General features: G+C 44.4%; 1 protein-coding gene across 1 annotated transcript; it reads left to right on the forward strand.

Annotated features, from left to right (window-relative positions):
- Positions 1 to 1,331: 1,331 nt before the first annotated feature.
- LOC310634199 (cytochrome P450 2C20-like) lies at positions 1,332 to 16,453 on the forward strand (the record flags this gene model as incomplete). The annotated part of the gene is made up of 9 exons (XM_083352347.1): positions 1,332 to 1,505; positions 2,007 to 2,169; positions 3,256 to 3,405; positions 4,608 to 4,768; positions 11,590 to 11,766; positions 12,763 to 12,904; positions 15,264 to 15,451; positions 15,802 to 15,943; positions 16,051 to 16,453. 9 exons carry the CDS (start codon positions 1,332 to 1,334, stop codon positions 16,251 to 16,253), a joined length of 1,500 nt encoding a protein of 499 aa, XP_083208473.1. The 3' UTR covers positions 16,254 to 16,453.
- Between the last annotated feature and the right edge of the window lie 1,591 nt (positions 16,454 to 18,044).

Below are 18,044 nucleotides of genomic sequence, written 5' to 3' on the forward strand. Positions count from 1 at the left end.
AAACCACCCCAGTGATGCCCTCGCTGTGATGTCCCGTTGCCTGGAGGCGGTTCGGGTCTGGATGGGGAGGAACAGACTTCAACTCAACCCTGACAAGACTGAGTGGCTGTACATTCCGGCATCCCGGGACATTCAAAATGTTCCATCTCTTTCTATGGGGGGTGAGCTCTTACCCCCCATGGATAGGGCTCGCAACTTGGGGGTCCTCCTAGATTCACGGCTTACCCTGGAAGATCATATAGTGGCCGTGACTAGGGGGGCTTTCGCCCAGGTCCGCCTGGTGCGCCAGTTGCGGCCCTATCTGGACCGGGATGCCCTGTGTACGGTCACTCATGCGCTCGTGACCTCTCGCCTTGACTACTGTAATGCTCTCTACATGGGGCTTCCCTTGAAGACCACTCGGAGGCTCCAACTGGTACAGAATGCGGCCGCGAGAGTTGTCTTGGGAGTTTCCCGGTACTCCCATGTTACACCTTTGTTCCGCGAGCTGCATTGGTTACCAGTTGTCTTCCGGGTGAGGTTCAAGGTTTTGGTTATGATCTTTAAGTCCTTACATGGCATGGGTCCGGGTTACCTCGGGGACCACCTGCTGCCGGCATCAACTCCCCTCCGCCCTGTGCGTTCCCACAATGAGGGCCTCCTCAGGGTGCCGCCAGTCAGGGAATGCCGACTGGTGGCCCCCAGGGGGAGAGCCTTCTCTGTGGGCGCTCCGGCATTATGGAACCAACTGCCGGTGGAGCTCCGGATGGCATCAGATCTCCGAACTTTCCGTCGTGGCCTGAAGACCCACCTATTTGAATTAGCTGGTCTGGCCTGACGGGGGATTATGGGTTTTAAATTGTTGTTTTAGAATTGTATTACTGTTTTTAACTGGGCATTGGTTTAATCTTTTTTAATTTTTGTATTGTCTTTTTTTATATATGCCCTGTGAACCGGCCTGAGTCCCTACCAAGGAGAAGGGCGGTATACAAATTAAATAAAACTTGAAACTTAAACTTGAAACTTGAATTCAGGACTGTGACAACCCAGTGAAAGAAAAAGAAACATGGTTCAATGAGCAAAAGTTAATTAATTACTGTTTCACATGCTTAAAATGAGTTATTTAGCCTTCGTTGTGCACAATCCAAATATAAGAGTGTTGATAAATATCTCTTCTATACTAATAGAGGGGAAAGAATAATTTGAGCTGAATATAGACAAGAAGGTATGTAAAGGTTAGAGAAAGTGAAGAATTTAGATGTGATTGAGGATTCAGTTGGTCTCCTTCTTTCAATCTTCTCTCCTTTAAACAGCTTATTGGATTTTTGAAGAGGAAAACAACTCAGGAGAGGATGGAACTGACATGGGCAGGAGTTCTGCTTCTTCTCTGTATACTTTTCACCCTTTTCTCTTCTTTCCAAATGTACAAGAAAAAAGGGCAGCTGCCCCCTGGCCCTACTCCATGGCCGATTTTGGGGAACCTCTTGCAGCAAGATGTACTACCTCTGTATAAAACCTATAAAGAGGTAAGATTAGGTACCTATTGTACTTCTTTGCTTTTTCAGGTGATTATTCTGAAAGATATATCCACATTTCCCTAGTTTAAGGAGTATGATTTTCCTCTATAAGAGTCCAATTTTGTTAGGGGCTCTTGTGCATCTTCAGTAGGAATTTTAATTTAAAGTCACAGTTACAGTCTGATAAACACACAGTGGAGGTTAAAAAGTTCATTAAAATATGTGGTTACAAGAAAAACTTGCTATCATATGTTTTCCAGTACCAAATTACTTGCAGAAATCTATTATACAGTCGAAATTGTGATTATCTCATTCCCATCATCTCACCAGCCAGGAGATACATGCAATTTATCCAATCATATTGATGTACCCTGTAGATATTAAGAATTATTAAAGCTTAGATTTAATAATGGTGAATTTAAGAACTATTTCAAACATGCTTTAGAATAATTTCACCAAAAAATGCTTTATCATTTAATTAACTTGCTTTTCATCTAATTTTACCTTTAGCTTATGAAGAAGTATGGACCTATATTTACTGTCTGGATTGGATCAAAACCAATGATTGTTCTTTGTGGATATGAGGTGGTAAAAGATGCTTTGATAAATCAAGCAGAAGAATTTGGTGGGCGAACTCATATGACCTTTCACAGACGAATGATCCAAAATAAAGGTTGATTTTATTTTATTTCCTTATTTGTTATTGCTCTTTTTAATTTACTGTAAGTAATTTTAAATTATTTTAATGCTCTTAATATTATTGATAGTTATGAAAGTTTCACTTGAAATGAAGTTTTGTAAAGAGGTTGATCTGTCATGCTTTTTGAAGAGGAACAAACATCTTTTTTTCACCATTTCGCTACCACTGATCACTTCTGAAATCTGCTTTGGTTGTTCCTTACATGCAAAAAAAAAGTAATCTCACCTCTAAACTTTGGGAAGGCAGAAAAAATGCTTTTCAAAGAGGATACTTTGGGAATTTGGACTTTGAATAAACAGGATAGAAAGAATATTGAAAGAATATAGTTTTGATATTGGACAAGATATCTGAGAATATTGTGGACAGCCAAGAATAAGAAACAAATACCTCATTGAGCAAATGAGCTCAGTGTTTCCACTCAAACATAACTGACCAGACTAAAATTATCATTCTTGGGTCGTGGTTCAAAAGTCTAGCTCTCTAGAGAAGGCTATAATGGTGGGAAAGATAAAAGGAAGAGGATGGCCATCTGCAACATCAATGAACTTGGTTAAAATGATGATAAATGTACCCTTACAAGTCCTGAAGAATTAGGTTAGGGATAGATTGTGTTGGAGGAAATCTAAAGATAGCTAAGAGTTGAGAGTAACTTGTTAGCACACAATCAAGCAAGCTAGTACATAAGTAATTGGAAGTGACTTATTTTTATCAGTAAAGCTCTACGGCAAATAATAATAATAAAATAAAATCCACAACTCAAAATGACTCCAATTTTCTTCTGCTTACTGAAAATGGTGACCACATGACCACGAAGATGTCCTCGGACAAGCGCTGGCTCTTCAGCTTTGAAACAGAGATGAGCACCGGCCCCTAGAGTTGGAAACGACTAGCACGCATGTGCGGGGGAACCTTTACCTTTACCTTTTTAGCCTCTTTCAACTATAATTGAAACAAAGATTTGAAAAAGGAAAGTGCCTGATATATTGTATCTAAACATGCTCTTCCACAAAAGCTGAGAATTGACCAACATTATGATCCTTTTGGTGTCTTTTGTTTCAGGATTTGGTACAAATGATAAGAAGAAATTGAGGGAGCTGCGACGGTTCACACTGTCCACCTTGCGAGATTTTGGGATGGGGAAGAAAAGAATGTCTGAGAGGGTGCAGGAGGAAGCCCTTTGTCTGGTGGAGGAAATAGCTGCCAAAAAAGGTCCTCTAAAGAAACTGAGACCTATTCTCCAACACAAGAATCATGTCAGGATGACTATTATCTTTTAAAACATGAAACAGTTAGTTGTATTATGTGAAGTTACAGGAAAATTCTAAACTGAAACTCAAGTCCTCTCTGCTTTACATAAAATAAAGAAAAACTTACATACACGCACACACACACACACGTGTGTGTGTGTGTGTGTGTGTGTGTAAACTGAATGAGGTAAGGAAAATATGGATAAGAATCAACTGCATGAGTGATGGAGATCTGTGTGGTGACATGGATTTGAATTATGGCTATTGTAGGAGATGACCAGGCTGACCCCAAGGGAGGGATCAAACAAATAATCAGTCATGAGTCCCTTCGTGCCCATAAGAGAGCTATGCCCAGCCTACCTTGAATCCTTCTACTCTTATCTCCTGATAATTTCCTTTGACCATTAGTAGTTCTGATTCTTGTAGAAAGCTTAAGCTTTCAATAAATCTTTATACCCATATGAAATGCCTGGATCATTTGAACATGATTATATATCAGGCAAATTCAACAGCCAGCAAAAGAAGTTATGGATGAATGACATAGATAATCTAAGGCTAGAAAGGAAACATGGATAACATCTTGCTTTTATAGGTATGACGAGAGAATAGGCAGTTTGCATGAGGGTGGAGATCTGAACGTCACTGTGGATCTGGACTGAATCGTCATAAATAGCATTCCTCTAAGATTTGTGCCTCTTTTGAATATAATCATTAATAGACAAATCTCTGGAATCAGAAGGGAAAAGAAATGGAAAGAAAAGAATAGGATTATTTTTTTAATAAAGAAAGAATATAGAGAGAAAAAAGAAATTAGAAGAGACAGTCGGGAGAGTTAAAACTGGAAGTAGAAACTTCTAAGGGAAGGGACAGGGAGGAAAAACCCCCCACCATGAACAGAAAATGGCAGAGAAAGGAGTGAGAGAACAATTATTGACAGAAGACAGCAAGACTTTGAAGAAACTCTAGTGGTAATAAGGTTTATGTTTTCATTTAATTATGTATAGGCTCTTCTATTTAATATTATTTATTAAAAAATACCAATAAAATCTTTGAATATCTTTTTTGACCCAAATCATTTTTTGTTGCAGTTCTGTGGTGAGAATTGTGGAAGGGAAGATCCCATTCTTTGATCCCTCCCATAAATGTCTGTGGCCTTTGTTGCAGGGCAGCCTTTTGACCCAAGAAGAAATTTTGCAAGTGCTGTTTCTAATGTGATCTGTGCAGTTGTCTTTGGCAATCGATTTGATTACAAAGATCAAATCTTCATAGAGAATCAACAGATTGTGGAGTCTCAACAAAGAATTCCGACTGGTTTCCTAGGACTGGTATGTTTTTCCTCTCTGATGCTCTTCCTACCATAAACACTCATTTTTATTTATTTTTATTTTATTTATTTTATTGGATTTATATACTGCCCTTTCCCGAAGGACTCAGGGCAGTTTACAGGGTACTTAAAACATTGATACAAAAATTAAAAAGAATGAAAAAGAATTAAATTTAATCCCTGAAAAAATATAAAAACCCCAATTAAAAACTCTCAGCCTGGGCTGGAGAGCTCGAAGAGCCAGGTCTTCAGGTCCCGGCAAAATGAACGAAGGTCGGGGGCAGTCCTAAGCTCCGCGGGCAGCTGGTTCCAGAGGGCAGGCGCACCCACAGAGAAGGCCCTCCCCTGGGTGTTACCCGCCGGAAATCTTTAACCGGCGGTACCCTGAGAAGGCCCTCCCTGTGGGAGCGCACTGGACGAAGGGAACTTGATGCCGGCAGCAGGTGTACTAGTGGGCTGTCTGGGAACTGTGCAGCCACTGTCCTTATGAAGAAGAGGCTGAATAAAGAGCCACAACTTGGAAGCATCCAGAAAGAGGCTGGTTTGGCAGATGAAGATTGATTCAGTTACGCATCATAACAGGAAGTGATTAATCAATGGAAATTAGAGTTGGACAGGGTCGAGGAAAGCTTCTGATGGTTACTCCTGGAGCTGCTGTGCTGCTTGTTTGGCTTGTCGGATGGCCCCGGCTGTTCGGAGGAGTTTGAGAGAGCCATGTGGGCCCGGAAGAACTGACTGAGCCCCGCGCTGTGTTTTTCAGCGCCGACCAGCTGACTGTGCTCCGCGGCGCCGACCAGCTGTTTGTCGGCTTTTCGGAGGGCCCCGGCTGCTCGGAGGAAGTTTGGGAGAGCCGTGTGGGCCCGGAAGACCTGACTGAGCCCCGTGCTGTATTTCTTGGCGCCGACCAGCTGACTGTGCTCCGCGGCGCCGACCAGCTCTTTGTTGGCTTTTCGGAGGGCCCCGGCTGCTCGGAGGAAGTTTGGGAGAGCCGTGTGGGCCCGGAAGACCTGACTGAGCCCCGTGCTGTATTTCTCGGCGCCGACCAGCTGACTGTGCCCTGCGGCGCCGACCAGCTGTTTGTCGGCTTTTTGGAGGGCCCAGGCTGCTCGGAGGAAGTTTGGGGAGCCGTGTGGGCCCGGAAGAACTGACTGAGCCCTTTGCTGTATTTCTCGGCGCCGACCAGCTGACTGTGCCCCGCGGCGCCGACCGGCTGTTTGTCGGCTTTTCGGAGGGCCCCGACTGCTCTGAGGACTTTGGGAGAGCCGTGCAGGCCCGGAAGACCTGGCTGAGCCCCGTGCCGTGCTTTTCGGCGCCGACCAGCTGATTGTGCTCCGCGGCGCCGACCAGCTGTTTGTCGGCTTTCCGGAGGGCCCCGGCTGCTCGGAGGAAGTTTGGGAGAGCCGGGCAGGCCTGGAAGACCTGGCTGAGCCCCGTGCTGTGCTTTTCGGCGCCGACCAGCTGACTGTGCTCCGCGGCGCCGACCAGCTGTCTGTCGGCTTTCCGGAGGGCCCCGGCTGTTTGGAGGACTTTGGGAGAGCCGTGCAGGCCCGGAAGAACTGGCAGAGCCTTGTGCTGTGCTTTTTTGGCGCCGACCAGCTGTCTGTGCTCCGCGGTGCCGATCAGCTGTTTGTCGGAGCCCGGAACAACTTGACGGAGCCGGTGACCTTGAGGAGAACCTTCCAGTTGCTCAGGAGCCAGATGCTGGTTGAGTTACAACTGCTATTATGAACTATGGTTTGGAGCAGCGTCAGCGTTTTAAGCTGGAGTGGTGGAGACGGCCCTGGTTGGCGTCTGAGACGGTTGGCGGTGAGGGAGTTGGAGTGCCGCGACCGTCTTGGCACGGTGACTATGGCTGGGTGGAGTATGGACTTTTATGCCTGGACATCTGGAGGCATGGACTATTATAGTTCACTGGACCATATCCTTGAGCCCCACTCCATGACTTTACGGGTTTTTACCCTAATCCATCTCGCTGACTGGTTTCCCCTATTGTCCTCCCTTTTTCCTTTCCCCCTGGGCTGTGGAAGGCGCCGGGTGTATAACCACTGTGAGAGAGTGGTTAAGAGTTAAGAGTTCCATCTATTCCGTCTTAGAGGTGAGAGCTCTAGGCGGTATCTCTTTCCCCGGCTGTATATCTCAGGCTGCTCCCCGGTTCTGACCGTTGTGAGAGAACGGGGATTGTCCCGGGGTTACCCAGCTCTAGTGGCAGAAGAGCTGGGTTTGCAGTCTGGATACTCTCCTTCCATTTTTAAGATCCTCCCTTTTATTTATTCGATCTGGGTCTGTTTTTGCTGTATTACCCAATTTTACCATGGTTTTGAGGTACTCCAGCACGGTTTTACTCACTCTCAGGGGTGCCCCCCCATCCTGGGAGCGACCCGCCTTACTTTTTAATTTGCCTCTTGATGACGGGTCTGACTGTTGGGACCCTGAGAGATGGCCGGGCAGAAACAGGGGCCTAAGATATAAATTTAATAAGAGGCCCCTGATTACTTTTTTAGCCAAATTTTTTGTAGGGTTAGGGAGGGGGGAGGGTTGTGGTTGGTTGGAGAGGGGGGGCAATCCACCAACTGCTGTTCAGACCAGGCCTAGGATAGATCGCGTTGAGGGGGAGCCGGGGTCGGTCATCTCTGGAGCTCCGGAGCGGGTCGTGGGATTGCCAATTCCCATGACGATAGGGAATGGCAGCAGGTGTAAGATCAGAGGGCCGTATCGGTCTCCGGGAGGGCCTCTCCGCTACTTACAAGCGGTGAGGCGCTCCGACCCTCTGCCTTCGACCCAAGGTTCTGGGAGCGGGGATGTGCAGCCACCTGAGCTCCGACTGGTGTACTTGAATGCCAGGTCCGTTGCTAATAAGGCTCCCCTTGTCCGGGATCTAGTCGAGGGTGAGCAAGCAGACCTGGCTTGCATCACGGAAACCTGGTTGGGCCCAGAGGGTGGTATCCCCCTGGTTGATCTTTGCCCACCAGGTTTCCGGGTGCTACACCGGTCTCAGACTCAGGGTAGGGGTGGGGGAGTGGCTGTGGTTATGAGGGAGACCTTATGTCCACAGGAGGCCACCGTTCCACAGATAGTCGGGTGTGAATCTCTCTTATTGAGGTTTGGTCCTAGGGTGCAGTTGGGCTTGCTGCTCGCGTACCTTTCACCTAGTCGCGTAGCAGCAGCCCTGCCTGAGCTTCTCGATATCCTCTCAGGGCTGGTGATTGAGTTTCCCAAACTTATGGTTCTGGGAGACTTCAATCTACCATCCCTGGGAGGAGCATCTGAGTTAGCTCGGGAGTTCATGGCTTCCATGACGGCCATGGACCGACCCATGAGGGAGGCCACACCCTTGACTTGGTTTTCTTATCTGGTCGGTGGTTAGATGATCTTGGTGGGGGCTCCCCAATTGTTATGCCCCTGTCATGGACCGATCATCATCTCCTGCGGCTGGTCTTCCGTTTTGCCACTCCCCACCGTGGGGTTGCTGAGCCAACTAGATGGTTCCGCCCCAGGCGCTTAATGGACCCTGAGAGGTTTCAGGCAGTGCTGGGGTCCCCACCTGCCTCCTCAGCTCACAGCTCGGCAGATGCCTTAGTGGAAGCCTGGGAAAGGACGGCCACGGAGGCACTTGACCGAGTTGTACCCTTGCGGCCCCTGACCCGGCGCAGATCCCAATGGGCTCCATGGTTCTCCGTGGAGCTCCGGGAGATGAAGCGTCGGAGACGGGGCCTAGAGAGCGTTTGGAGGTCCAGCCGATCTGAATCCGACCGATTGCGACTAAGAACTCATATTAGGTCTTATCTCGCAGCGATGAGGGTAGCGAGATCTAACTACTACGCTGCCCTCATCGCGTCCGCAGATAATCGCCCGGCCACCCTGTTTAGGGTGACCCGCTCCCTCCTTAACCAGGAGGTTAGTGGGGAACCCTTGCAGGGGCGTGCCGAGGAATTTAGTCAACATCTGTCGGACAAAATTGCTCGGATTCGGACCGGTTTGGACTCCGACTGGGCAGTATGGGACGTTCAGGACACGAGCGATCTGGTCAATGTCACCTGGGAGGAGTTCGATCCTGTGACTCCGGAGGAAGTGGACAGGATCATGGGGAGGCTGAGCTCCACCACATGTTTATTGGACCCGTGCCCTTCCTGGCTGGTTTATGCAGCCCGGGAGGGGACACGAGGCTGGTTCCAGGCGGTTATATCTGCTTCTTTGAGTGAGGGTAGTTTTCCCGCCGCCTTGAAAGAGTCGGTGGTGAGACCTCTCCTCAAGAAGCCTGCCTTGGACCCGGCTATTTTGAATAACTTTCGTCCGGTCTCCAACCTTCGCTTTCTTGCGAAGGTTGTTGAGAGTGTGGTGGCGCATCAGCTCCCTCTGGTCCTGGATGAAGCGGATTATCTAGACCCGTACCAATCGGGCTTCAGACCCGGGTACAGCACGGAGACGGCATTGGTCGCGCTGGTGAATGATCTCTGGAGGGCTCGGGACAGAGGATACTCCTCTGTTCTAGTCCTATTAGACCTCTCAGCGGCTTTCGATACCATCGACCATGGTATCTTGCTGCGGCGTCTCAGGGGATTGGGAGTGGGAGGCACGGTTTTTCAGTGGTTCTCCTCCTATCTCCTGGGACGCTCGCAGTCGGTGTTGGCAGGGGGACAGAGGTCGACCGCAAGGCCTCTCGCTTGTGGAGTCCCTCAGGGGTCGGTCCTCTCGCCCCTTCTGTTCAACATCTACATGAAACCGCTGGGTGAGATCATTCGTGGTTTTGGAGTTGGGTATCATCAGTATGCTGATGATACCCAACTATTCATTTCGACCCCAAACCACCCCAGTGATGCCCTCGACGTGATGTCCCGGTGCCTGGAGGCGGCCCGGGTCTGGATGGGGAGGAACAGGCTTCGTCTCAACCCTGACAAGACGGAGTGGCTGTGCGTACCGGCATCTCAGGATATTCAGGATATCCCACCCCTCATTATGGGGGGTGAGTCATTACCTCCTGTAGATAGGGCTCGCAACTTGGGAGTCCTCCTAGACTCACAACTCTCCTTAGAAGATCATATTGTAGCTGTGACTAGGGGGGCGTTCGCCCAGGTTCGCCTGGTGCGCCAATTGCGGCCCTATCTAGACCGGGATGCCTTGCGCACGGTCACTCATGCGCTCGTGACCTCTCGTCTTGATTACTGCAACGCTCTCTACATGGGGCTACCCTTGAAGACCACTCGGAGGCTCCAACTGGTACAGAATGCAGCCGCGAGAGTTGTCTTGGGAGTTTCCCGATACTCCCGTGTCACACCTTTGCTCCGCGAGCTGCATTGGTTACCAGTTGTCTTCCGGGTGAGGTTCAAGGTGTTGGTAATGACCTACAAAGCCCTTCATGGCATGGGTCCAGAATACCTTGGGGAGCACCTGCAGCCGGCGTCAACTTCCCTCCGCCCAGTAAGCTCCCACAGAGAGGGCCTCCTCAGGGTGCCGCCGGTCAAAGAATGCCGACTGGTGGCCCCCAGGGGGAGAGCGTTCTCTGTGGGTGCACCGGATTTATGGAACCATCTTCCGGTTGAGCTCCGGATGGCGCCCGATCTCCGCTCCTTCCGGCGCGACCTTAAAACCCATCTCTTTAAACAAGCGGGCCTGGCCTGATGGGACGGGGTGGGATTTTTATTAATAACTTCAATTTTAAATTTGAATTATTTATGGGCATTGTTTAATCATGTTTTAATAATTTTAATTTTAATTTTTGTATCCAAATTTTATGTATTGCCCTGTTCACCGCCCTGAGTCTCTTGAGAGAAGGGCGGTATATAAATTAAATTAATAAATAAATAAATTAATAAAATCTTTCACATCCCAAATAGGGAACGTGAAAATTACTGTAGATGTGATGAGCTACTAAGCTGGAGAAGTCAAATCTAGACATCCAGCAAGACTGAGCCATCAAAATATAAATTGGTTTTCAGCAAACCTTCTTTTCTGGCTGGACTTATTTCCCATGGGATCATTTCATTCTCTTATAACTGCTTTGGTCTCTGACCTGCTTATTTCTAGGACTTGCCCATTTCTTAACTAGTCAGGGAGGGCCAAACATGGAATTTCACTGGAGGGGTTGATTCCGCCTAATTGTAATGTTTCACTTAATTTTTTCATCTCTTGACTGAAAAGTTAACTTTAGTTCTCAAGCGTATTTCCATGTTTTTCTAACAAATTACAATAGCATTACCCCCCCAAGCCATTAGGTTTGTGATATAAGAGGAATATCAATATTATGATCAAACTGAAAGGTATATTATTATAATATTTTTAAAAGTACAATGTTACATATTTAACTATAAATAATATTAGTAGTGCTAATCATCATAGCAAATTATGCACAGGTGCCTCTCTTCTAATCATGGTATTTTTAGACATTTCCCCTATTCTTATGTCCTTCTTTCCTCCCTGCTTCAAGAACTATCACCATTTTCATCATTATTCCTTCATGGGATAGCTGGGGTGAGGCTAGAAAAATGGTGGGCAAGTCCCTTGGCAGAATATATCCTGTGTGGAAATCAGCCTAGGTGAGGAAAGATCTGAGGAAAAGACTTTTCAAAAATACTCCTTTTTAATCAATTTATTATAAATAAAAATTCCTACCATGCAGTAGTTCCCAAGACACTGTATTTACTCAACACTAAACTTAAAGATAGCTTACTGAAATTCTTGTGGAACTTGTCTTCTTGGTTTTGGCACCTAGCTGAGCTTTGATAATTAGCAATGTCCAAGTAAAAGCTACTCTCTGAATATTTGGGGCATTAAGCCTTCACCATTATGGTCCAAAAACATATACTGATTAATGTCAACTCTGCACAGGTGTACAATTCTTTTCCAAAAACAATCGGATACTTTTTGGGACGACATCTCAAGTCTTTTGGTGAGACTGAAAAAGTCTGTGATTATATCCGTGAGAAGGTGGAATTGCACAAGGAGACACTGGATCCCCAGAACCCACGTGACTATATTGATTGCTTCCTTCATAGAATGGAGAAAGTAGGCATAGATACCATTTCTGCATAACTGTCTGAATATCTCCAATATGTATCTAAGATGAAACTAGTTCACCTCGTATGAAAGAATATTTTTATTTTTATTTTTTTATTTTAATTCCATTTATATCCCGCCCTTCTCCGAAGACTCAGGGCGGCTTACAAGCTTAGCAGTAGCCTTCATTCTATGTATATGCCTGCTTATTAGGGCTTTCACACACACCCCAAGCAGCATTATTACAAAGTCAGCTTAATTACCCCCAACAATCTGGGTCCTCATTTTACCTACCACGGAAGGATGGAAGGCTGAGTCAACCTTGAGCCTGGTGGGATGCGAACCTGCACTAATTGCAGGCAGCTGGTGTTACTTAAGGAGGCATTAGCCCACTGCTCCACCAAGGCTCTTTGAAAATATTTATATGAAATATGAAAAATAAATATGAAAATAATTATTCCCCCTTCTTTAATTTCTTACTTTAATTTGCCATTTGTTAACATGTACTCCTATGCCCGACATAATTAAAAATAAATAAGTATAGACATTTGCTTTAAATGCTAATTTACATATCTTATACACTCTTAATAGGTGATATAAAGATAATCATTCATCTTCCAGAAGCAATTTCTATTAGAATTAGTCTCTCAGATATAACATTCAAGCTTCTATGCTCAGATCTAATCCTGTTTTCCCACCATACAGCTTAAGAGTTGCTTTTGTCCAGCTCTAAATAACAACCTTAGTCAAAGGTTGACACTTTAATTCTGGTAATTTCTTGTGGTAAATATTTGATAGGTACATCAGACAGACAAGTTGTTTCCTCTTTGCATCAAATGGTGATTGCATAAATGCTTTACAATTGAAAAATTCTCCTATGTATTCTAAAGTCAGTCAGGTCTAATTAAGTTTCCTTTAACTGAGAGACACTATGAAGAGTTTCATGAATTACTTTAAATCAACCCCATTTTCATCCTTCTGTTTCCCTTTCTATTTTCTTTTCAGGAGCAGAACTCATCTGAGGGAATCTACACTCTTGAAGATCTTGTGATTACTGTGCTTGGTCTCTTTACTGCTGGGACAATAAGCACAAGCCATGCTTTGCTCTCCAGCCTCCTAGCAATGGCTAAATTGCCACACATTCAAGGTACAGAAATAACCACAAATATATAAAGGTGTCAACTCTTTAGGGCAGGGGTCTTCAAACTTGGCCCATTTATGACTTGTAGACTTCAACTCCCAGAATTCCTCAGCCAGGCATGCTGGCTGAGGAATGGAATTGAAGTCCACAAGTCATAAAAGGGCCATGTTTGAAGACCCCTGCTTTAGGGCTTCCAGTATTAATCCTGGAAAAAATAAAGTAAGGATGCTGTTGAGTAAAGTAAACTCATTGCAGCTGCATTTCTGCAGTTTTCCTGGGAAGTTTTGGGAAGTGTTTGCCAAGATCTTCTTACAGAATGTTTTGGTTTTTTTTATTTCCCAGCTAAACTAACAAGCCCTTGGAACACTTGGGCTTCCATCAAATCTTGAGATTACATGAAGAGAATTCTAATAAAATAATATCCACTAGATCAAGGGTTCCCAATGCTGACTCCTTGGACTAGTATTGTTGGGAACCAGGCCATGCAAGCAGGGTGTGAGTGCTTGAGGCTTCACTTGAGCATGGAGCCAGAGAGGTTGGGGACCACTCCATTAGATCATGAAGAGGCAAGATGTGACTGAATGCTTTAACAACAGCAGTCTTTTCCCTCATACAACCTTAAGGAGGATCAATTAATTAACTGAGTACTTGCTTTATAGAGTCCTAGTATGAATGATTAATTTAATATCATATAGTTTTTCTTAAGGATCATCTTTGTATCAGTATAAATCCACATCCTTTTAACTCAAGATAGCATCCTTAACATTTGAACCATACTGCTATAAGCAGTGACAATATATTAATCTTAATCTACAATACCCCCGTAAAATTGATTGACAGCTATATCCTGAAGCATTCCTTCTTTGGAAATGAACCTTGAGGTTTTTGAAGGAATAAATTGTTTGTACTCTGCTGGCACATAATATTCATTCTCATCATCATTTTTACCATTCTCTATCCACTGCAGGATGAAGTTCAAGTTTATTACAGTCAAACACCCATAAAGTCCTGCCAATTGGGCCCACAAAACTTGCTGATGTTGTTGATCCGTCTTGTTTTAGGTCTCTTTCATGGACACTTTTTATCAAGTGGGATCCATTCTATGACTGCCTTGGTCCACCTGCCATCAGTTCTTTTTGCTATGTGACTGGCCTATTTCCATTTCAGTTCTTTTACTCTTCTTGATGATATCATATACTTTTGTTTGTTCTCTAATCCACATGCAGGTCTTTCTATCTTGTCTTATAATGCTGAGCATGTATCTTTCCATGGCTCCTTGCACCACTTGTAGCTTTTGTATCAATTGTGAGGTTAGTGTTCATGTTTCACTAGCGTATGTTAGAGCAGGTAGTACGTACTGATCAAAAACTGTTCTCTTCAGGCATAGGTGGAGGTTGTTCTTGAAAATTATACTTAGCTTGCTGAATGCCTACCAACCACATTTAACATGTCGATCAATTTCCTTTATTGTATCACTTTCCATTGACATCCATTGGCCAAGGTATATGCAATGGTCTACTATATCTAGTTCTTCATCAGATGTGTGTGTGTGTGTGTGTGTGTGTGTGTGTGTGTGTGTGTGTGTGTGTGTGTATCCAAATGCTTCTCCTGCTTTGTGCAGCTCTCATATGTCTCTTTGTAGCTCTTCTGGATCTTGTGAGAAGAGAGCAATATCATTTGCAAATCTTAAGTGATTTAAATAAGCACCACTGATTTTTATTCCATTTTTTGTCCAGTCTAGCTTGCGAAATACTTCTTAAAGGCAGGCTGAGACAAGAATAGGGATTTTGTATTGCCTTGTCCTACACCTTGTTCTATGTTGATTTCCACTTTAAGATCGTTAAGACAAATTGTTGCCATTGTTTTTCATATATTGATTGTAGTAATTTATGAAAGAGGTATCTATGCCTTGGTTGAGCAATGCCCTAATTACTGACTGCTGGAATTCTGAGTTGCAGTCAATGAAATTGTAGTCAATGAAAGCCATGCACAGAGGCATGGTGTATTTGTTGTACCTTTCATTGACTTGATGATCAACTTGGATGTGATCCATTGTGCTGTAACCACTTCTGAATCCTGCATGCTGTGCATCACTTAATGTGCTCAATATTCTTTTTGCTATTATCTTGGTGAAAACCTTGTCAATGAGTGAAAGAAGGCTTATTGGGCAAGTTCTTTAAATCATCTTGGGCCCTTTTCCTATGTATAAGAATCACTTCAGCATTTTTCCATGCATCGGTTATTTTTTCTTTTCTGAGGCATCTCAAGTATAGTTTTGCTAGTATTTTGTGTAAACTGTGATCACCAGTTTATCACAATACAATAAAAGGTTGTCAATCTCATCTCAATATGTTTTTTCTCACAGCTAAGGTGCAACAAGAGATTGATGAGGTAGTGGGTACAAATCACACTCCAAGCATGGAAGACCGGTTGAAGATGCCTTTCACAAATGCTGTGATCTATGAGGTTCAACGTATTCAGACTGGGAGCTTTGAGAGCCTTCCACGGGCAACAACTTGTGATGTAAAATTCCATGGTTACAACATTCCCAAGGTGTGGCAATAATAATTACTGGTAAAGATATTCTGCAGAAGAAGAAAAAATAGGTGGCTGTATATAGTCAAAGATCCTTCATATTCAAGATAGTTTGAATAAGTATGTATTAATATGCATTATTTATGGCATTGTGAATAGCCTAGAGTCACCTTGGATACTGACATGGGAAGTATACAAATTTAATAAATTAATTAATGAAACCAAATCTCTCTCCCTTTATTCCATTTCAGAATGTTTTCAGATTGCTCCCTGCTGGGCTATTTTATTTGACACAAGTGAGGCTCTTTATTCTCTGGATGAAGTAGCACCAATTATTGTCATTTTTTTTGTTTACCGCCTTATTCTAGAACATGGCTGTTGTGCCAGTCCTCTGCTCAGTACACTGTGATCTTCTCCATTGGGAGACTCCAGAGAAGTTCAACCCAGATCATTTTTTGAATGAAAAGGGCCAGTTCAGGAAAAGAGATGCTTTCATGCCATTCTCAGCAGGTATAGTCCTCTGGGACAGATAGTATTACCAATTCATATGCTTGCCTGATCCATGTTATCCTTTGATCAGCTTTGAATAAGCTTTGTTTTCTTGTTTGCTATTTCAGGGATGAGGGCTTGTCCAGGAGAGGCTCTGGCTAGGACGGAGTTCTTCCTGTTCTTCACCACTTTGCTCCAGAAGTTCACCTTCTATTTGGTTGAGGACTCCAAAGACACAGATGTAATGTCTTCTTTTAAGGACTTCCAAAATAAGAATCAATACCCCCTCATACGAGCCGTTAAACGTTCAGTGGACACTTGTGTTCAATAATCAAGACGAGGAAAGAAGCCAAGATCACGATGAGTGACAACTCCTTTCTGTCTCTTTTTCTTTCTTTCTTTCTTTCTTTCTTTCTTTCTTTCTTTCTTTCTTTCTTTCTTTCTTTCTTTCTTTCTTTCCTTCCTTCCTTCCTTCCTTCCTTCCTTCCTTCCTTCCTTTCTTTCTTTCTTTCTTTCTTTCTTTCTTCCTTTCTTTCTCTTTCTTCCCCCCCCCATTTTCATCTTCCCCCTCCCCTTCTTTCCTGGCACTTATTGTATCCTATAAATTGTTCCTACAGATTAGATTTGCTGATCTATATTAATAAATAAATAAAGCTTATGAAACCCTGGACTCCAGCTATTGCTGCTGATTGCCATGTCAGTCTGCAATATATCTGTCTTCGTCCAAATTGAGTGTGGATGTGGCAACAGAGTTGGCTGGCCTTAGGGGAGGGGAAAAAAGGCTGGCCGGTATCATGTGTAAATTGTTGAGGGTTTGGAGGCCTATGGTGCAAACTGGATGTGAGGTTCTTGGTGTTGTGATTCAGGGTCAGCCTGTGGGTTCGGCAGTTGGGTCGGATGACTCAGAGGAGGAGGAGAGGGGTGTTGAAGAGCTTGCTGATGATGGCTTTGAGGCTCCGCAGAGCCCTCAGCCAGGCCCCTCCCACCTGGTCATGACAGAGACCCAGCTGTGTGAGCCTGTCAGCGTGGATGAAGATGACCCACAGCTGGCCCTGTTCAAGGACGCCCGACGCAGGAGGCAGTCAATCAGGAGTAAACAGAGGAAGGCAATGGGGCACCTTGGAAGGAGGCAGAGAGAGGCCACGCCCTGAACTGTATTTAAGGGAAATGTGTGGGAGGGCTGGTTTGCTGAAGGCAACCGCTTGGATAGTTCCTGTTTCATAGCTCCTGTTTCATGGTTGGTGTCTTGTCTTGCTCTGTTTTATGTTAATAAATTTGGCAGGCTTTATTCCAGCCTCTTGCCGTTTGTAAAGGGGTTGTCCCTGCTTTTGCTGCAGGGCCGGTAGCAGGCTGGTACAGAACACTTGGTTAAATTTGGGCTGTAGGGAACAATTGTGATTGCTGCTTGTATATTTTCTGCTGTCCAGCATCAGGGCTTTTTTTCTCATAAAACGCTCAGAACGGCGTTCTGGAACCGTGTTTTTTTTTTGCAACCCCCCCCAAAACCCTCCCTTTATTATTGGCTTTCAAAAGCCTATTGGAGGGGTAAATCTTGGCTCTTTTTTTTATGACTCGTGGACTTCAGCTCCTAGAAATTCTGAGCCAGCCATGCTGAGGGGAAAGAGAGAGGTTTCCAAGCTGAGCCATGCTGGCTCAGGAATTCTGGGAGTTGAAGTCCTTGAATCATAAAAGAGCCAAGGTTGCCTACCCTGCACTAGAGGATGACATTAAAATTATTTACAAGGTTACTTCTTTAGGAACTAAACTTTTAGAATCTAAAACAGTTAATTCAAAAAAGCCAACAGGAAAGACCCTCACATTTTTCATCTGCTTCTGTCTTTTGGAAGGTAAAATTAGATAACAAAATAATCTACTTCTTATGTTAACATCTCTGCAATGAAATCAATAAAGGTAAAGGGAAAGAAATGAGAAACATTTTTCTCAATGTAATATGTCTAATGTAGCTGATGCTAGAAAAAAATAGTATCTTTTGTACACTCTTGAAAACTATTTTGAATCTATAACCATCTATTACAACTAAACCACTTTAAATTAAACAATTCTTAAGAATGAAATATTCTTAATTTGAACTTTACTTTTACTGTTTGGACTGTTGTGTGTT

This window comes from Vipera ursinii, assembly GCF_947247035.1.
Source record: "Vipera ursinii genome assembly, chromosome: 2".
NCBI classification, from domain to species: domain Eukaryota; kingdom Metazoa; phylum Chordata; class Lepidosauria; order Squamata; family Viperidae; genus Vipera; species Vipera ursinii.